Here is a 21,417-nt window from a genome sequence, read left to right as displayed (position 1 = left end):
AGGAGGCTGAGAAGTAGTGGTTTTGCAAGTAGAAAGAAAATTACAATCTTATTATATAATTTACATTGTCCCTGCCCTGCAAAACCACCTCCAAAAGTATGGCCTCTCTCACTCCCTCAAAAGCACTTGGTGATAGAGTATTGTGGATTTGACCTTTAGCATTTCTGCGCAATCTGATGTTCTAATATATTCTCCCACGTCACCTTAATCTCATACCTTAGCATTAAAGACATGCAAATTAAGGTACAGGGTAAGGGTAGGGGGTGGTTACCATGGAAAAAACATATTGGGATGCAGGAGACCTCAGTTCAAGACTTAGGTCTATAACTTACTATCATTTGACCTTGGGAAAGTCATTACATCTGTGTAAGCCTAAGATTCCTCCTTAATAGAATGTATTTATTTAATAATAACTGTAATACTTACCTCAACAGAACCCCCTTATCTATAGTGGAACTAGATAACCTTTGAGGTTCTGTGAATTCATATGGTAGCACCCGAAATCCTGATTTCAGTATCTCTAATTCTAGTACTTGGTTTAAGAATTAAAGTCCTAGATTATTGTTCAACTGTGACTCCAGGGGAATGGCAAAATTGACCTTTATTTGACTATTCCATCCTGCTATTTGCAGAGAATATAGAACTTCATAATACACTCCAGAGGAAAGAGTGTAGTTTTATAGCATTGTGGCCATCTCCCCGACTTGTCCAGTTTGCTTTACTTTTCACTTCTGGGTCATGTGAACATGACTCTGTAATCTAAACAAAATAATTGGATCCCTTAACATCACCTCAGAGTGTCAATTCTTGGGAGCTGTCTTAGTTTCATTTATGCCTTTCTGCTTTCAAAACCAAGAAGATGAATAAATTTATTTTTGGTTGTTTTGGAAAGAACCAAGAGAAAGTGTGGTATACTGGGTATAGAGTGGGCCTCAAAGCCAGAAAGACCTGAGTTCAAGTCCCAGCTCTGATATATACTGGCTGTGTGACTGGGCAAGTCACTTAACTGAGTCACTGAGCAAGTCACTGAGTAATCTCAGTTGTTTAATCGCTTCAGTCGGGTCCAACTCTTTATGACCCCATTTGGGGTTTTCTTGGTAAAGATAGTGGAGTGGTTTCCCATTTCCTTCTCCAGCTCATTTTACAGATGAGGAAACTAAGACAAACGGGGTTAAGTGACTTGCCCAGGGTCACATAGCTAGTAAATATCTGAGGCTGGATTTGAATTCAGGTCTTCCTGATTCCAGGCCCAGTGCTTATCCACTGAGCCACCTAGTTGCAGAGAAGGTGTCAGTCTTCATTAGTAGAAGCATTTTCCTATATTAATGAAATCACAAGTCCAGTTCCTATCACTTTACTTTGAAAAGAAGTATACCTACACATCTATGAGCTATGATTTCCCTTATTACCACCATTGGGGATAAAAGTCATGATAGAGATGTTTTGGGGTAGGGTTCAATAGTAATACTAGAAAGCTACAGTTTTGCCATATATTCAATGTTCAAGCATTGATCTTAGATTATTCGATTTTGCTTTTCTGAAACGAGAAGACTGTGTTCAGGAACAATGCTTATAAAGTTTCCAAATGAATTTGAAAATAGTGGTGAAATTATTCAAAAGGAAAGGATGCTGTGGTATAGTGAAGAGTGTGATGGACTTGGATTCAGAAAGACTTGGGTTCAAATCCCACCTTACAAACATGCTTACTAGCTGTGTGATTCTGGGCAAGTCATTTGCTCTTTCTAAGCCTCATTTTCCTTATTTGTAAAATGGGAACACATGTAATGCTTGTTTTACAAGATTTTTGTGAGGCTCAAATGAGATATTTTATGTAAGGCATTTTGCAAACCTTGAAGTGCAAAGTAAATGTCAGTTATTATATAAGATGTCTCAAAAGTCTTGGTGGATTTTTAAACTCTTAAAGCTTAGTACAATAAGCATTAAAATAGTAAACCTTTAATAAGTGTATATTGACTGACTATAACTATCTCTATATCTTTGCCAGAGTTTTAGATGAACTCTGAAGATTTTATAATGACTCAGTATAGATCAGGCATCTTTTTTATGTATCATGAACTCCCTTAGAAGTCTAGTGAATCTTTTGGACTCCTCAGAATAAAGCTTTTAAATAATTGAAGGAAACACTAAATCTTAGAGTTCAGTGAAAATAAAGATAATTTTTTTTCCCATCCAAATTTAAAGACCTGCAGAATTCTATCTACAGACCCCCAGGTTAATAACCTCTAATTGGGATCTTTAAAAATTGCAAAAGAAAAACTGTTCCCAAATCATAACTATTTGTCTACATCCTCTCTAGGCCTCAGTTTTCCCTCTGTTCTGTCCTTTTGACCTCACTTCACTCTCACATCATGAAGAAGAGGGTCTGAATCGGGTGTGGAGGGGCTTTGGGCTGCAGGGGGAGTTTGGAAATGGAGCATTTCCATAATATTACATAATGTCACTCTGTGCTCTCGCCATTAAAGGAATCCTCTTTTCCCTCCTTTCACATCCAACTTTATGTTCCATTTATGCTTAAGGATGTATTACCTTTCTCTTTTCCTTGCTTACACAGAGAGGAATGCTAGACTCCACAGCTGTCATTCCATTCTCTTCTCCCCTCAGCAGACACCAAAGGGGTCAGTCCTTTTCAAGTTTGGTATTATCTCTCTCCTTTGAGAAACATAAGCCAATAATCCGGTTTACTTTAAGTACTTTTCATGCTTCAAGAATATCCTTGTATTTCATATCTAGGCTTAATTCCCCCCATTTCACATAAGCCATGGTTTTCCTTTAGATTGAGGATGCTGCATCTCTATGGCTGCCATATCTCTCCAGACTTGAGCACAATAAAAGACATTTATAAAACAGTGGAAATATTTCACGATGGTTCTGCTTCTACATGCTAATGGAATTCCAGCAATGATGGATTTTATTTTTCATCAGGCTTCAGTCAAGATGTAAGGTCTAAGATCTAAGGTCAGAAGGAAATTTCCATTTAAGGTAGAGATCTAAATTTTTCTTTAGCTTCATGCAACTGGACAGACCCAGTTATAAGATCTTAGAGCTGATTCCTTTAGGTAGGGAATGATCTTTCCTACTTGGAATCTCTCATAGCATTTTGTTTGAAATTTAACTTCTGCACTTGTTATATGTAATTTCTTTGCCTAATTATGTATCTCTTATCTAACCTACTGGAGTGTAGTTCTTGAGGGCTGGGTTTGTGTTTTTTACTTCAGTTTTTATACCAAAAACTTATCATGATACCTTGCATATAGGATGTGCTTAATGTTTGCTGAATTAGATTTTTGAATGGAGATTTATATTTACCTAAGAAGAAAATGCATTGAAGAATATGTTTATATATATGTATTCAATTATGTACTGTGTATTTTCTGAATTAGATAAAAATTATAACACAATAATAAAGTGTATAGTATAACATCCTAACATCTATTTTTTTTAAAAAAAAGCTAGTATTTGGTATTATGAACTTTAGCCATTGCCATTTGTTTTTCTTTACTCAGTCAATTAATCTATCAGTCAAGAAGTATGTACCAAGTATGTGTGCCCTGGTCAGTCAGTCAATAAACATTTAATAAGCAGCAACTATGTGCCAGACACTGTGCTAAGTGCTGGGGATACAAAGAAAGTCAGAAGACAAGCCCTGCCTCTGAGGAACTTACAGTCAAATAGGAGAGACAATATACAAATGACCATGTACACACAAGCTATTAACAGGACAAATTGGAAGAAATCAATGGAAGGAAGGCAATAGAATTAAGAAGAACTGGGAAAGGCTTCCTGTAGAACTTAGTCCCACTATGTGCTCATGGTGGGAATCTTCTTTTACCACTTTATGTGCTGGCCTCTCTATTGTTGGGCGAATCACCCGTGTTTTGGGTTAGTGATTTCAGGCTGTGTTGCACACAGTAGGCACATAATAAATGTTTGTTGAATTATCAAATTGAATTCCAAAGCTTCAGCTTCATAAAGTATATTCATAAAGATTACAAGGAGTTAAACCACGTCATAAATTATGTGGAAAATCAAACAATTTTATGAAATGACCAGACAAATATACTCAAAATATTTAACCAAGGCTGAATCCAAGATTTTAGAATTTCATTAATGGAGAAATTAATTTTCAATGTATTATTTATCCAGTTTTATACTGTTGCTTGTACATAGTAATTAAGAAATAATGGATCAGGATGGTAGGTCTGATCATCTGATGAAATACTTTTGAAGATCTACTTATCAATTTAATTTATGAATAGAAGTTATTAATAAGTTGTCTCTTGCACAATGTCAGCCATCATATTTACTGTACCTTTTGAGAAAATATATACACATTTTTACAGATATTTTGAAGAAGGCTTTTATGTTTGGAAAGACTAATGCAAGGAGAATTTACCATTTAAATGTTATACTTAATTTTCATCATAAAAGAAATCAAAGTAGTGAGAAATAAATAGTCCTAGGGGTGAGATAAAAGAGAAGAGCCCAGGAATAAGTAATAGAAATGCTGGGGGGAAAAGATAGAAGGAGAAATGCTAAATAAGAATAGAAAATAGATAATGCGAATGAAGTGTAAGTCAAAATAGCCTAAATGCATTTTTCAAAAAATGATATCACATAAGGAAAGATAAGAGTGAGCCATATGACTGACTCAGCTCTTTCACTCACTGAAGGAACAAATCACTGCCTTAAATTTATTCCAGAAAGAAACATTTGACATATTTACTGAGGAGCTTATGTGAACCATGATCTATGTGGCTAATATCCTTTTTCACATAGAACACATTTCAACCAGTCTGTCCTTTCCATGCTCACCCAAAAGTGATTACCTCTGCAATCCTGCTTAAAATAGCTGCTGTTTAGTATTGGAAAATATCCAGGTTTGTCCTTTCCCTCTAGTGAGATCTCTGGTTTTTAGCAGTAATTGGACGTGAAGACCATTAGTAAGGGTAGTTACTGCCCAAAGAGATTCTATAAGAGTTAGGGTTTCCCAGGCTGAAGGGGTCAGGAGAGGCCAGAACTATAGTTCAAGAAAAGGTTCTGCAAATGCAACAAGAGGCATTTACAGAACTTTATCAGGGCTGTAGAGACAGCATGGCCCTATGGTTAGACTGATGGACCCAGAACCTGGAAGACCTTGGTTCAGATCCTGCCTCTGGCACATCCTGGCTATGTGAATCCAAGCAACCCACTTATCCTTTCAGTGAGAAACTCCCTAAGATTATAAGTTGCAGAGAAGATGTCAACCTTCATTAGTCTAAGGTGTTTTCTCATCCCAGGAGTTGCCTCTACCAATGATATCAGAGGTTTCATAATTACTGAACTTGATATAACACTTTAAAATTGAAAAAGTACTTTCTACAAACATCCTTGTCAGGTAGGTGATTGTTCTCATTTTGCAGATAAGTAAACTGAGGCTCAGAAAGGTTAAGTGACTTGCCCATGGTCATATAGCTAGTAAGAGTCTGGGGTGGAATCTAAATCAAGTTCAGCACTCTTTACAGTCAACTACCTCTACCTCTCTAATAATTGCTGACATTGATCTAGACGTTATACACATCCCCCTATTTGATCCTCATGATCCTGTAAAATAGGTATGATCATTGTACAGAGATGATTGTGGGCCTAGGAGATAAATTGTTGACTTGGAGTCCAGAAGAGCTGGGTCTAAATCCTACCTCTGACTAATTATGTGATTTTGAGTGATTCATTTACCCTTCATCAGCCTCAGTTTCCTCAACTGTAAGTGGGGTTAGTAATACCTATAGCACCTATGTGTGTGAATGTATATATTCTCATCCACCTTTGGTGTCCACCTAGCACTCAATTCTCACCTCTGGCTTCAAGAAGCTGTAGCCTGGGCAGTGTCCTTATCCCAGTAAACTGTATCAGCAGATGGGCTATGCTAGGTTGAGGATAACAGATTGGCCTCAGACATTGAAGACGCCAAGGTCATCCACTGCATCTCAGGCCATCGTCAGTCATCCTGACTTTTGTTTTGAAGAAAGAGTGAGGCTGACAACTATGTGCAACTCTCCCTCACTTAAATCCAATTCATGCATGAATCAAGACATTACCTGTGATGTCATTGGTCCTCTTCAAAAACAAAAAACAAGCAACAACATATATACATATATGCATAGATATTACGTATATGCATAATGCTTCCCAAACTTTAAAATACTGTATGTATCCATGATTGTTATTATAATCATAATTATTATTACAAGGAAAATGAGATTTCAGAAAGGTGCTTGCCCATAATCAAATAACTAGTAAGTTTTAGTAATAGGATTCAAACTTAGGTTTTTCTTGACTTTGTGTCTAGTATTATTTCCACTAAAACATTTATTTAAAACAATAAAATCCTTGATAAAAAGGACAAACTTGTTGAAGGTCAGTTCCTCAGTTCATTGAAGGTGATTTTACTGTATGGTTCTGCTCTGCATGAGAAAAGTTAAAAAGCAAGTCATCATCCCAAAGGACCAGACTAGGACTAAGACCCCAAGAGCTCCAGTTATAGCTGCATCCCCAAGACCACCAGCCCTCCTTCTAGCCTTGTCCCTGCATGTATCACTGAGGAAAACAGCCCTTGTGGGGAAGGGGCCCATTATCCCTACTCCTACCAGTTCCAAGTGCCAACCAAATGTTACTGACAGGCAGGTAAACCCAGGATCTCTAGAAATAGCAGTTGCTCCCACCTCTCATCCTCTGCTCCTTTTTCCAGGACCACAGGCCTTGCTTCCATTCTGGCTCCTGCAGCCATCATCCAGGAAAACATCCTTTGTGGAGATGCAGACTGGCAACTATCTCTATAGTTTACATAGCTATTTGAATACCAACAAAAGAAGGCTCTCATTACCAAAGTCTTGGCACTGTAATGTCACAAAAAGATATGGTTTTATCAACGGAGATTAAGTTGAGTCAACATAAATTTACTGAACATGCACTATGTGCCACTGTGCTAAGCACTGGGTATACAAAGAAAGGCCAAAACAGCCCTTTTCTTCAAGGAGCTCACAATCTAACGGACCCTAAAAATAGTACATTACCATGGTCTTTGCTGCCATTACTTAAGGACATTTGGACCTCTCCATCTGTTCTTCAAGCTAAATATTTCCTCCAATATGAGTAGTTATCTCCTATTAAATGTAAACTCCTCCAAGACAGGAGCTGCTTTGCTTTTCCATTAGGACTCCAAGCTTAGTACAGAACTTCGCATGTAGTGCTTAATAAATACTTTTTAATTAATAATTCATTCATTCATTTATTCATGTGTATAGACATCTAAGGTGAGTACTTCAAAGGGCTACACTCATTTGCATATAAAAGTTTGTATATATTTTTTAAAGAAAAAAGAAAAAAAAGAACAAATCCTTTTCTCAGGGGAATAACTATAGACTCTCGAAAAGTTCTTGATGGAAGTGAAGTTTTCTTTAATAATAATAGCTAACATTTACATTTCATTTTAAGATCTGTAAAGTGTTTTACATATATTATTTCATTTGAACCTCACAATAGTTCTAGGAGGTAGATGCGATTATTATTCCCATTTGGCAGATGAGAAAACTGAAGAAGGGCAGGATTTGAATTCCTGCCTTTATAACACTAAATCCATCACACTATTTACTAAGCCCCTTTGTTTTATTATATTTTTCTTATTCTTTATGTTTATGTCAAAAGTGTACTGATTCTAAGATGCTGGCATGGTTCCTTTAAGAGAAGGTGGTTCAAAGCACAGCAAACTAATAAATATTTATTGAAGTGAATAGGCAGTAGGCTTCATTCTAGTTTGATTTGGTTTTCCTTGGATATCTTGCCAGTTTCCGCTTGACTTGACTTTTTACTTTCTGCCAGATGTAAGGGTAGGATTGAAACCACTGATACAAATTAAATGAAGTAAAAATGGAAATGTTCTAACTTGAAGTTTGCTGTGTACCAGGTAAATGCCATTAGAAATATTTTTGGATCATTGTCTTGATTACCGCCATTTTCTGGAAGTGGTCAGTGTCATTAACATCTGCTAATGTTTGGTAGTGGGATTTGCAGCTTGAACACAAGCAGCAGCTATTCTTTAGTCTTCCACTTAATTCAGAATGGGATATATGAACATTAAGTTATCCTTTCGAAGTAATAACAATTAGTTTTGCAAGATTAGCATTACTAAATCCTTTTATTGGGCCTAGAATGAAACATCATCTACTGATGTAGGTAGGCACTTCTGCAAAATAGCTTTAGACAATTAACCTTGGTACCTAATTAGTTAAGAATATGTCTCAATCAATTAATCATCCAAAGGCCCAAGACTGAGTGCTAAAAGACTTTGAACAGAAATAATGTAATACAAAAATGGTGTTTGGATAATTCGAGGCAATGGGCACTCTCTAAGGACCATCTGTAAATTATCAAGCAAGTTGAGAAGGTATTGATTTCCAGGAGTTGGACAAAGTGTGGATTTCTAGCACATCTGTGAGGAGGAACCACCTTTGAGGAAAGGGAGGTCTAAGCTTCCCCTTGGCCACATCTCCTTTCTCCATTGCTCCACCCCACATCAGAGGAGAACCTTCTAAGTCCATGACATTGTCTGCATCATTAGTCCAGGACCTAGTGAACTCAAGGCTCAACAAAGAGCCCAGCAAAGAAACTATACTGTGCCAATGGGAACTTTTTGAGCACTTTGTGGCCATATCTGCTTTCTAAGCTTGAGTCTTCTTTTCTCTGGACTCCCTGCCATTGTGAGAGAGTTTGTCACAGAAATTTGGGAGGATATTTTATCCTATCTTATTGTATAGTTTTAGTAAATACCCCTTTCCAGAAGCTATTTAAGACAGGATGACTAAAATGATCCTCAGGTGATAACCCTGTGAAGAAGCATACTGATGGCGACTCAAGCCAATGGCATTAAAGAATTACCCTTGACCCCTCAGTGATATCCCTTCTATGTTGAGAGGTATATGTAAGAACTTGCTCTACAGACCTGAGTTGTCAGTGAGATTGGGAGTTGGAATAAGGATCCTTAGAACTTATACAGATGATTCAGCCTTCTACCATATGTCAGAATATCAAATTCAATGTGCCTGACCAAGCCTACCAATTCTCCCATCATGTCTTCTATCTCTGTTAACATTAGACCACTTGTCTATAGTGGTCTTGGCTATAAACCTTGCCTACCCCATTTCAACTTTTTGTGAACCCCCAACAAACAGCTGCAAATGAGCAGTGACTGAATAATTTTTAAAGTGTTTGATCTTTTTGAAAGCTAGGCACATATTAGATTAAGAAATGTATTTTTCCTTTTGACAGAACAAATACTATTGTGCAATGGAAAATAGCAATGAATTTGGAATCATAATATCTGGCTTTGAATTCCAAGCTCTGATATTTGCTTGCATAAGTCACTTAACCTTTCTCAGACTCAGTTTCCTCATCTATAGAATGAGGTAGTTGCTAAGGTCCCTTCCAACTATAATAAACTATGGGTTTGTGACATAACACCAAACCAAACAAAACCAAAAGGTTTTCCTTTCTGTGAAGCTGCTCCCCATCCCACTGCCCACATCTGATATTCATGCAGTTAATTATTTTGCTTAACACTAGAAAAGGTGGAATTTAAGAATACCTTGAAGGACCAAGGCACATCAATTGATGCATTTGTTTTTATCTATAGGGCAAAGAAAATAGATAGTAGGAAGAAAAATTTTATTTCAAAATCAAATTATAATTTTTGTGTCAATTGATATGTCTGGTCTTTCTAATGTTAATACACCAAATCCATGCCAATGTTCAGATTACATTTTCGGATCACTTCTATTGATAGGCATTTCCATTGCCTTTTGGGTAAGCAATACTTTTGATTCTTTGAAGATGGTTGCATTTCATGATTTCAGTCCATGTTGTATCACCAGAACTGGTGTTTAAAAGATGGGTCTTGATGCAGAGCCAAGATGACAGAGTAGAGGAAGCCCACCTCTCCCAACATTTGCCTCCAAACAACTTCAAAATAATGCCTCAAACTGGACTCTAGAGTGGCACAGCCAACACAAGGTTGGGGTGAGACATTTTTTTTCAGCCTAAAACAATTTAGGTCACAAGGTTTGTGACACTGAGGTGGGGACTGACTCAGAGTACACATGGAAGCAACACCAGAAGTGGGTCTTGGAGGCAGTGGTGATACCAAAAGCAGTAGCTTCTGCAACTCTCAGCCTAGAGACAGTAAGGGGATTGGACAATCAGTAAGAAAGAGATTACAGGGGCCCCCTGTGCTAATACTGGTTGCAGGACTTGTGCTGTTTAGCAACTCCATCGTCTCTACCTACTTCCAGCTCACAGTTCCAGGGCAGAGAGGAGCGCTAGCATTTGCATTGGCAAAAGAGCAGGGCCCTGAGGAACCATAGTGCTTACAGATGCAAGGTATCAGGGGCCTGAGGAAGAATAGCATTTGCAGCTACAAGGGAACAAGGGTTCTTCCTGGGTATTGAATACAGCACAGACCAGGAGAGCAGTAACCATACCTCTCCCCAGATCACAATGCTTTGTGGAAGTACTGAGGATTTACAAATCCCCCCAGAATTAGCTATGAAAACAATAGCACCCAAAAACCTGACGCTTGGGACAGTGGTCTTCTACCCCCACCCCTAGGTGAACAGAGTCCAGCTTTAACAGCCAATAACGTAGTCTGGGAAAATAAGCAAGCAAACAAACAAGAAAGAACCTGACCATAAAAAGCTTCTATGGTGACAGGGAAGATCAAGACCCAATTCAGAAAAAGACAATGACGTGAAAACAACTACAAGCAAAGCTTTAAAGAAAAAGGTAGATTGGCTGCAAGCCAATAAATAAATAAAGAACAAGAAATTAATTTGAGAAACAGAATAAGGGTGGTAGAGGAAAAATTGGGAAAAGCAATTAGAGTGATGCAAGAAAATTTTGAAAAGAGAGTTAGCAGCTTGGTAAAGGAAGGAGGCAACTAAGTGGTAGAGTGTATAGAGTGCCAAGCCTAGAGTCAAGAAGATCCACACTCCTGAATTTAAATTGAGTCTCAGACACTTAATAGCTATGTGACCCTGGACAAGTCATGTAACTCAGCCTCAGTCTCCTCTGAAAAATGAACTGGAGAAGGAAATAGCAAACTACTACAGAATCTTTGCCAAGAAAACCCCAAACAGGGGGTCTGACACAACTGAAAAAGAAATAACAACATTAGAAGATGCAAAAATAACACCTTAAAACACAGTTTGCCAAATTTTAAACAGAGGCACAAAAGCTTACTGAAGAAAATAATTCCTTAAAAATTAGAATTGGGTAAGTGGAAGCTATTGCTTCCATGAATCAGCAAAAACAAGAAGACAAAGCAGCTGACTTGGAAAATAGATTTGAGGAGAGATAATATAAGAATTACTGGAATACCCAAAAGCCACAATAAAAAAGAGCCTAGACATCATACTTCAAGGAATTATAAAGGAAAGCTGACCTGATATCTTAGAACTAGCAGGCAAAATAGAAATTGAAAGAATCTAACAATCACTTTCTCCAAAAGATCCCCAAAATGAAAACTCCAAGGAATGTTATAGCCAAATTTCAGAGTTCCCATGTCAAAAAGAGAATACTGCAAGTTGCCAAAAAGAAACCATGCAAATACCATGGATCTATGGTCAGGATCACACAAGATTTAGCAGGTACCATGTTAAAAGGTGGAGTACTTGTAATATGATATGCTTGAAGTCAAAGGAGCTAGAATTATAACCAAGAATAACCTACTCAGCAAAATTGAGTATAATCTTTGGGTGAAAAATGAATGTTTAATGAAATAGGGGACGTTCGATCATTCTTGATGAAAACACCAGAACTAAATAGAAAGTTTGATTTTCAAGACAAGACTCAAGAGAAGAATAAAAAGGTAAACATCAAAGAGAAATCATAATATATATGTATACACACACATGCACACACACATACACACACAAACTTAGTTGGATATAGAAATCTATCTCACACAATAGGGAAGTAGGAGGGGAAGGGTGTAGGAGAACAGGGTTCTTGTGATAAGATGGAAGGCAGATTAAGAGAGCCTGTGTTCAGAAGAAAAACAGACTTTTGAGGAGACATAGGGTAAAAAAATGAGAGAGTGAATGATAAATAGAAGAAGATAAGGAGGGAAATACAGAGTTAATAATCATAACTAAATATGAATGGGATGAACACCCATAAAATGGAAGTGGATAGCAGAATGGATTAGAAACCAGGATCCAACAATATGTTGTTTATAAGAAACACACTTGAACCAGAGAGACACACACACAGAGATAAAATAAGAGATAAAATTCTGGAACAGAATCTTTTGGGCTTCAGCCAAAGTAAAAAAAAAAACAGGGATAGCAATTGTGATCTCAGTCAAAACAAAAGCAAAAACAGACTTAATTAAAGGGGACAAACAGGGAAACTACATTTTGTCAAAAGGCACCAAAGACAATGAAGTAGTATCAATACTAAACATACATGCACCAAATGGTTTAACATCCAAATTCTTAAATGAAAAGTTAAATGAATTACAAGAGGAAAGAGACAGTAAAATATATTGGTAAGAGAACTCAACTTCCCCCTAACAAAATTAGATAAATCTAACCATAAAATGAATAAGTAATAGACTTTTTAAAAAGTTAGATACAATAGACTCCTGAAGAAAACTGAATCAGAATAGAAAGGAGTATAACTTTTTCTCAGTGGTACATAGCACTTTCACAAAAATTGACCATGTATTAGGGATACAAAAACTTCATAACCAAGTGTAGAAAAGCAAAAAAATTAAATGCATTCTTTCCAGCCCATAATGCCAAAAATTACATTCAATAAAGGACTTTGGAAACAAAGATTAAAAATTAATTGGAAATTAAATAATCTATTCCTAAGGGATGAGTGAGACCAAGAATAAATCACAGAAACAATCAATAATTTCATTGAAGAAAATGACAATAATGATACAACATGCCACATTTTGTTAGAATTATAGAGGAAAATTTATATCTCTATATGCTTACATCAATAAAAAAAAAAGAAAGAGTAGATCAATGAATTGGGCATGCAACTAAAAAACTAGAAAAAGAACAAGTTAAAAATCTCCAATTGAACACCAAAATAGAAATCCTGAAAATCAAAGAAGAGATTAATAAAACTGAAAGTTAAAAAAATTGAACTAATAAATAAAACTAGGACCTGGTTTTATGGAAAAAAACCACAATAAAATAAACAAACCATTCATTAATTTGATTATAAAAAGAAAACCAAATTACCAGCATCAAAAATGAAATGAATGAAAATGAAATTAAAGCAATTATTGGTAGTTACTTTGCCTAATTATATGCCAATAAAACTGACAATTTAAGTGAAAAAGATGAATATTTACAAAAATATAAATTGCCCAGATTAACAGAAGAGGAACTAGAATACTTAAATAATGCTATCTTAGAAAAAGAAATTAAAGAAGCCATAAATGAGCTCCCTAAGGAAAAAATCCCTACCACCACATAGATTTACAAGTGAATTCTACCAAACATTTAAAAAGAAACCAATTAATTTCAGTACTATGTAAACTATTTAAAAAGCCAGGTAAAGAAGGAGTTCTACCAAATTCCTTCTATGACACAAATGTGATTTTGATACCTAAACCATGGAGAGCAAAACACAGGGAAAGAAAACTATAGACCAGTTTCCTTAATGAATATTGATGCACAAATTTTAGATAAAATATTAGCAAGTAAATTACAATAGTATATCACAAAGATCGTATACTAGGACCAGGTGGAATTTACAGGAAGGATGCGGGCTGGTTCAATATTAGGAAAACTATAAGTATAATTAACCATATCGATAAAAAAAAAACAAAACCAAAAATCTTCTTGCATCAATAGATCAGAAAAAGTTTTGTCCAAATAAACACCCATTCTTATTAAAAAAAAAACCACTAGAAAGCACAGGAATAGATGGAGTCCCTCTTAAAATGATAAATATAATCTATCTAAAACTAAGGGCAAACTAAGCTAGATGCCTTCCTAATGAGATTAGAGGTGAAACAAGGAAGCCCATTATCACCACTATTGTTCAATATTGTATTAGAAATGCTAGAGGAAGTCAAAAATTTAAAAAGTGAATGTTAAGATTAAGTATATATATGTATATATACGTATGGGGGGGGGTGCACACGCAAAGATGGGTCTTTGTTTCACAGAGAAACTTTGGGTCATTGAAATAGCTGTGCTGCGTGATTTCCCAAATGTAATCTGGCCTGCTATTTAATTCTCAATGCAAATCAATATTCCACCTTTAATGTTTGTCCAAGATATTTACATTGACAAATCCATTCAATACGCTGCACATCCCAAATGCTGGCCTTGTAGTTAAAAGAACCTGAGCTCAATGCTGCCAAAGATACTAGTTGTATGGCCTTGGGCAAATGATGACCTCTCAGACTCAGTTTTCTCATCTGTAAAATGGGGATAACAACAGCACCTACCTTTCAGGGCAGTTATAAGAATCAAATAAGACAGTATTTGTAAAGTGCTTTATAATTGCTATCTATTATTATCTGGAAATGGGTATTTTTCAACTTGGTTTCTCTCATGTAGATTGCTACGCTGAACTCTTTTGAGTGGTTCTGAATCTCATTTAGGAAGCTCTATAATATTGTGGGGCTTGAAATGAGCAAAACACCATCTGTAAAAGGGAATCTATTGAGGACTTCATCATCCATATGAAATGCCTCTTTTATTTGGATTCTGAACTGGTCATCCTCCATGACTGTGGAAAATATATTTGGTTAGTATATATCTTTTAATGAGGATGATCAAAGGAATTTTACATCTATTAAGAACACTGACATGTGCATAGCTGACACCTTATTGAAGGAGAACCTTTGTGCCTACATTTTGCTCTGCTAAATCAAGTGATTTTTTAGTTAACCAATAAAATTTGCTGTGCCTTTCTAACACTTAAAGTGTTTTATGCTGTAGAATGTCATTTGCAAAAATCTGCCTATTCTCTTCAAATTTTAGTAAAAATGTTCTCCATGTATGTTGATCATTTTCAGAGCTTTTTTTCTTTTTTACAGAGGTGAGAAACTAGGTATATTGGATAATAGTTATTGATATCCTTTTGATTAATTTATTAGGTGGTAATACCACCTGAGATTTTTTTCAAGGTGTTTGACATCTTTGTCCTTTTCAGATATTGTGAATTGAACTGATTTCTTTATACTCTCAAAATGTATCACTTCCAGTAGAGAACTCCCCTGTGTACACTTCACAGAATCACAGAATTTGAGAGCTAGATGGAACCTCAGCTACCCTTCCTGTCTTCATTTTCTATAAAGCCATTATTGCTTTCTCATATAGCACAAATGGATCTGAAATGATACGGTATAAATTGATAAAGAAACTGTTACAGGGATATTGACAGATTTTTCCCATTTTTTCTTTTTTTCCTTTGCTTTTAGGTTCACCCTCAGATAATCTTGGTTTGATTTGCCTTAAATGGATTTCTGCCTAAATGCATGACAAAATGTCTCTAAATATAGTTTTCCCTCCACTGCTTCTCAAGGTTTTATAAGGCCACACTGTTCATTAATCTTCTGCCATCATACTAGTTGAGGTTTCATAAATTAGTTTATAGCCTAAACTGGTGTTGCAGTTGGCTTTCAAATCTCTTTGGCAAGGAAATCAACAGTTTATTGGCTGAAAAGCTTTCAAGGCTTCTTTGGCATTGTTGCATTGATTGCTTCGTGCCAGTTAAACTTTTGTAAGAAAGTTTTGTAATATTCCTTGGTGTTCTAAGTTCCTTTATCCATTATAATTCAGTATTGTTAGTTTAATAGGTCAGGTAATGCACGATTATTCTCCTCTTCATCCTTTTTTCTAATTTGATTTTGATCTTTAGTTTAACAAGTTGTGGGGCTGATTGTACCCATATTGCTGGGTTTGCCTACATTTGTTGTTTCTTCCCTGTTGAGTTGTTTCCCTTTTTGTCTTTGTTTTGATGCTCACCATTGTCTGACTCTCCTCTTGAAGGAAGTATTCTTCATATAATAAAAAAGATGTGATGCTCTACTTGGTACAGTCTATCATTCTTTGGCTATTTTGTTTCTCATCCCAAGCCATATTTTTCAACATTTTCCCCCTGCCTTCCTCTATGGCCACTTCTGGATTGAAGTCATCAAATAGATAATGCTTTCATTTGGAAGACTTTCATCAAGTTCTTTGTAGAACTTCTCAACCTCCTTTTCTTATTTTCAACAAATATTTGTGCAAAAACTATACTTATCTTCATGGTGATCTTTTTACTTATGTTCACTGCAAATATAAGATGACCAAGTATGTCCCATAAAATGTTCTTTCTTTTTTCCTTTGGACACAGAAGGAAACCAACATGTCCATCTCCTTTATTTGTCTCTCCAAATAGAAACTGAGCTATCCTATTTATCTGCATCTTTCTTATCTCCTCTGGGTTCTTTGGCAGTGCAAAGAGTAACCATATACTGAAACCATACATCTTATGCCTGCAGTAGTATTTCAATTAGAAAAGGCAACTTGACAGAATTCTGAGCTTTGAGTCAGAAAGACCTAAGTTCAAATTTTTCTTCAGTATTTGTTAGATATAAGACCCTGGGCAAATTATTTAGCTTTATATTATTTAGGTCCCAATAGCCTCACTTGTGAAATGGGGGATTTGGACTAGAAAATCTCTAGGGTTATTCTAGCTCAAAATCTATGATCCAGTGACAATGATCTCACATTTAGAGTATTAAATTTAAGTTATTGTTTTTTTCATGGCCTTAAAACTGTCTCTATCATAATACTCCCTAACTCCCTTAACTTTCCCACTGTTCCTATAGAAGTGGAAAGGGGCTGCTCAAGAATGAAAGTCGTTCTGTATTTCTCATTTCAAGACTTGTCATGAATATCTCTGCCCTTAGCAAGGATGGTCTTTGGATAGCAGACACTGTCCAGGAACCTTACAAGACATCTTTCCCTCATGACAGACCCTGTTAATACTTTCACTCTGCTGGCATTCTCTTCAAGCACCTATGGTCACCTTTGGGTCACAAAGAAGCATCAGAGTATAACCACTAAAATTCCAGAAATCTAGTTAGGCTATAAATAGCAAGAGTCTCCTCTGTTCTTCAGCCTTTAGACTGGGAAAGTGAGTTTTATAAGGCATATTATCTCTTATTTTATCATCATGATGATGCAAGCTTCTCTACCCATCCTTCTTCTGCCTTTAGACTGGGAAAGTGAGTTTTATAAGGCATATTATCTCTTATTTTGTCATCATCATGATCTAAGCTTCTTGACGACAGTAATCCATCCACCCATCCTTCCTTCTCTTTTCCTCCCTCCTCCCTCCCTTCTTTTTTCCCTGGCCTATAACTTGTCAAATTATTGGGCCTCCAAGGCTGCTACTACAGAACTGTAATTATTTTTGTTCAGATACTATAATTTGCATTTACAAACTGCCTGATATTAGGCAAGATCTTGCCTCGATTTTCCTGGGAGGCAGGAGCAATACAGAATCTGTAGCAGCAAGACTGGCGTACTAGCATCACGGGATTTGGGACAGAGAAAGTTGAGTGTCACCAGGCGGACGAAATTGCTGATAAGAACGTAATTTTTGTCCCCCTTCCTTTTCCTTTCTGGTTCAGTACCTCCCCTCGCCCTTGCCAGCAGAGCGCCTTGGCATGCGGAGCACTTGGCTGGGTTGAACAATGCACGGACTGACCTGAAGACTAACAGCTGGGTGAGAGGTGGGGCGAGAGGAAACTGAGGTTCTCCCAGGGAGAAGCTGCCGCCTCCCAGACCCCCTACACCTGCAGTCTTCCCGCTATTTCCTCCTCCTTTCTCCCCACTCTCAGTTCTTAGAAGAACTGAGAATCACCACCCCCACCCCCCACTCCCAAGAGAGCTTCAAGAGCAAGGGGATCCGAGACTCCTCACTCCGCCCTAGTCTTGGGGAAGTCCTGAGTAGGGGAGGAGCAGCAGAGCGGCTCCTGGGAAAGCTGGCCTGGGAGCAGCTGCTGCGCTCTCAGTTGAGCCGGTGCTACTACTGGGGCCCGGCTTGGGCCAATCCTCTTCCAGTCAGCTCAGGAGTCTGGCTCAGTTTGAGAAGAGTAGTGCGCCTTTGGTCTGCGGAATACCACTACAAGGGGGTAACCGACCAGCAGGAGCTTCTGATTGGAAGCTCAGCCACAGAAGCGCTTTTGTCCTGACGGGACCTTTTCTCAAGTGACAGAACTAGTCAGGCCAGCCAAACTCGCAGGCAGTCCCAGCAGGTGTCCCCAGATCTTCCCCCAAACTCTCTGCCCAGGGACAGGGGGAGGGGGCGAGACTGGCAACGAGCCCCAGTGGGTGGCTGCCGTCTGCAGGGGCTGCTGAGCCTCCTGGGACGGAACAGGACCGAACCGAGGCGGGATGGAGCCAGACAGCCAACCAGAGGAAATCTCCCGGCTCCGCTCCCTCTTCTTTGCTTGCGATGCGAATCGCTCTGGGCGCATCGAACGCGAAGAGTTCAGTGCCTTGTGCGCCGAGCTGAAGGTCCGGCCCGAAGAAGCCGAAGCGATCTTCCAGAGGTTGGACGCTGACTGTGACGGGGCGATCACCTTCCAGGAGTTCGCCCGGGGCTTCCAAGGGGCCAGCCGGCGGCGGCGGCGGCGGCGGAGCTGGGGCGAGCGTCCGCCGCAGCTGGAGCTGGCGCAGGCTGTAGTTGCGGTGGAGACGGATAAGGAAGGAGAGGAGGGAGACGCAATGGCTTTGGCTGCTCAGTGGGGCATGGAGAGCGTGGGTCAAGGGTGGCAAGACTTCCAAATCCGGCTCGGGGAGGAAGCCAAGTTCATCCCTAGGTAAGTAAGGAACGGGGGCAGGGAAAGATAACTCTCTCTTTTAAATTTTTTTTAATTTTCCATTCTAGGTTTCCTTCTTTCAATCTTTTCTTCACCCCAGAGGTGGCAGGTGGAACTCTACCTTTTTCCTCTAAAAGTTTCATCACTCTTCCTCCGTCCCTTTCCATTTCAGTCTTTCAAAGTCCTTGGATAGAACTGAGCCGAGAAAGCAAGTTCAGAGAGTAAGAGTTGTGTATGAGAATGTCTGACCTTTTGATTAGGATGCATTGTTAATTACACTAAAGGGAGAAATGAACTCTAATAACTCATCTTCACATTGCCCTTTAAGGTTACACAGCACATTCCCACTCTGCCAGGTAGTTAGTGGAAGGCTTACCTCCAATTCACTGAGGAGGGAGATAAATATTCAGGGAGGATGCAAATTTACCCAGTCAGACAGCTAAGTGAGTGTGGAAGCTGCGCCTGTAAGTCAGGTGTTCTAATTTCAAGATCAGTGATTTTACCTCTCCCTTAAACTCAAGTGAAATCAGTAATCCTCCGCCCCCGCTTGCTTTTCCCATGCTCTCTGTGGTGTTTTTTCACTCATTTTAAAGCACTCTGTTGATATGACACGAGATAGTTATAGCTATCTAATCTTTTTACTCTTCACTTTTGTTTTGTCATTTTTTGGCCTGCCCATTCCTTAGGAAATTTGAGTATTGCCCCTTTGGCTTCCATTTTCAGAATTAAATTTCTCTTCCAAGGTTTTGCGAGATGTCTCCATTAATTCTTAATTTCTGAAATGCAAACTTTTCTGCTTTGTTGTTTGGATGTTTGGTGAGGTGGAGTTAAGCCCTTTCTCTCCTTAATCGTAGAATGGAAAACCCAGCATTTTGGTTGGCTAAATGCTCGTCTCCCTCCCTAAAAATGTACCACATGACACAAAGTATTCTTTCAGACTAGTGGAAGGAAACTACACCTGGGAAGAAACCAGACAAGGAATGAATGAGTGGTCTCTCTCTGGTGAGCCAAGTTCTAGGGCTCAGTCTTGCCTTTAGGGAAAACCCCATTGCCTTCTTCCTCTTCCTTCTCATGCTAGATCCGATGTGGCTCTCACTGTAACATTTTAAGGAATGATTTACTACAGTATCAGAGGAATTAGGCAGAGAGAGTGAAGAAGTTTAGGAGGAAACTTTTGTTATTTTAAAAATTAAATCCTTTTCTGAAAAGCAGGCAGGTGGATTAGAACTAGATGACCTCTGAGGTCCTTTCCAGCTTAAAGTCCTGGTGATCTTGCAAAACAATTGGTATACAATTGGGATTGACTTTAAAATCCTGAACCCTGAAACACTCTAGCTTGCCTAGGTTGATAAGTGATGTATCCCAAGGTGCTTTACCTTGCTGTTAAAATAATATGAGGGCTCTCTTCCCTTTGGATTGTTTCATCTTTTTCTTAGCTTGACCCTGGCTAGATGAGAAAAACAATAACTAAAAAAAAAAAATAAGGAACAGGCCCTAACATTGACAGGGTGAACTCTTATTACATCTGTAAATCATTTAAGAAAATCAATATATGAAAATTACTAAAAGGCTACAAGCTTCTAATGAGTTTTCTTTATTCAGATTTATCAAATCTTTTTTAAAAATTAATAAATGATTAATGCTTAAGTATCTATGTAAGAAAATATGTAATTATTTGGTTTCAAAGTACAGACTGGCAATCTTTATTATTGGTGATTGTTGTACCACAGAAACTGTGCCTTTCCACAAACTTCAAACTTTATTAACTTTAATGGGTTCCAATGTCACCTGCTTGAGTTTGTCTTCTAAGCACCACCCCTTTCAGACCTGAGATTAACAAGTACAATATTTGCCTTCCTATACTTGTTCAAGTGGAAAAGAACTGAATTGAGTTGTTTCATCTGATTGTAACCATGACAGCGACCAGTTGTATTTGGTAAATTGGAAACCTAGTTCACTTCCTGGTTCTTTCTGTCTTCTTACCAAACCTGAAGTTGGAACAGCACTTCTGAAAAAAAAAACACCTTTTTTAGTTCTTGGTAACATGAGCTAAATTAGGTGTAAGAGGAATTGATTTCTGTAGTAGTCAGCCAGACAATAAACACTTATTAAATGTATATTATGTGCCAAGTACTGTGCTAAGTGCTGGCAGAAGTGTCTTAATGAATTAAGAAACGGAGGATTTCTATTCCTACAGAACTGTGACTGAGGTGCAAAATTTGATTCAGTTTAATTAAATGAACTTAATTCTGTTTGCCATTTTGTGATATAAAAATTTGTATTACAAAATTTCAGTACAAAAATGGTCTATATAGCTCTTGTGTTAGAAAAAGTTTTAATCTACCTACCAGTACCAAAGTGATGACTCTGTAAATCTTTCTGTACTTAATTTTGTCAGGTTTCCTTTTATATGTAAAATGGGAATAGAAATATAATGTTAACCATTGAGAAAGAGAAATTTAATGTATAATGTTTTGCCTTTGAAGATGCACATTAGAAAAAAAATATAGTTATTCCAG

The 21,417-nt window shown here is 37.7% G+C and overlaps 2 protein-coding genes across 2 annotated transcripts in view; both read left to right on the top strand.

The window, feature by feature from the left end:
• The window catches only part of LOC110194586 (uncharacterized), a 186,410-nt gene extending 182,762 nt beyond the window's left edge, over positions 1-3,648 (top strand). Inside the window, exon 14 of the mRNA XM_020967006.2 lies at positions 2,795-3,648. Coding sequence (XP_020822665.1) covers positions 2,795-2,906 — 112 coding nt within the window. The 3' untranslated portion in view covers positions 2,907-3,648. The remainder of the gene's footprint in view (positions 1-2,794) is intronic.
• A 13,818-nt stretch (positions 3,649-17,466) lies between these two features.
• RASEF (RAS and EF-hand domain containing) overlaps positions 17,467-21,417 on the top strand; it is a 107,299-nt gene continuing 103,348 nt past the window's right edge. The window contains exon 1 of the mRNA XM_020966961.2: positions 17,467-18,898. Within this exon, the coding sequence (XP_020822620.1) occupies positions 18,471-18,898 (428 nt within the window). The 5' untranslated portion in view covers positions 17,467-18,470. The remainder of the gene's footprint in view (positions 18,899-21,417) is intronic.

This window comes from Phascolarctos cinereus, unplaced genomic scaffold (genome assembly GCF_003287225.1).
Source record: "Phascolarctos cinereus isolate Bilbo 61053 unplaced genomic scaffold, phaCin_HiC Scaffold_4;HRSCAF=312, whole genome shotgun sequence".
Classification (NCBI taxonomy): domain Eukaryota; kingdom Metazoa; phylum Chordata; class Mammalia; order Diprotodontia; family Phascolarctidae; genus Phascolarctos; species Phascolarctos cinereus.
This window is presented reverse-complemented; position numbering and strand designations above follow the sequence as displayed.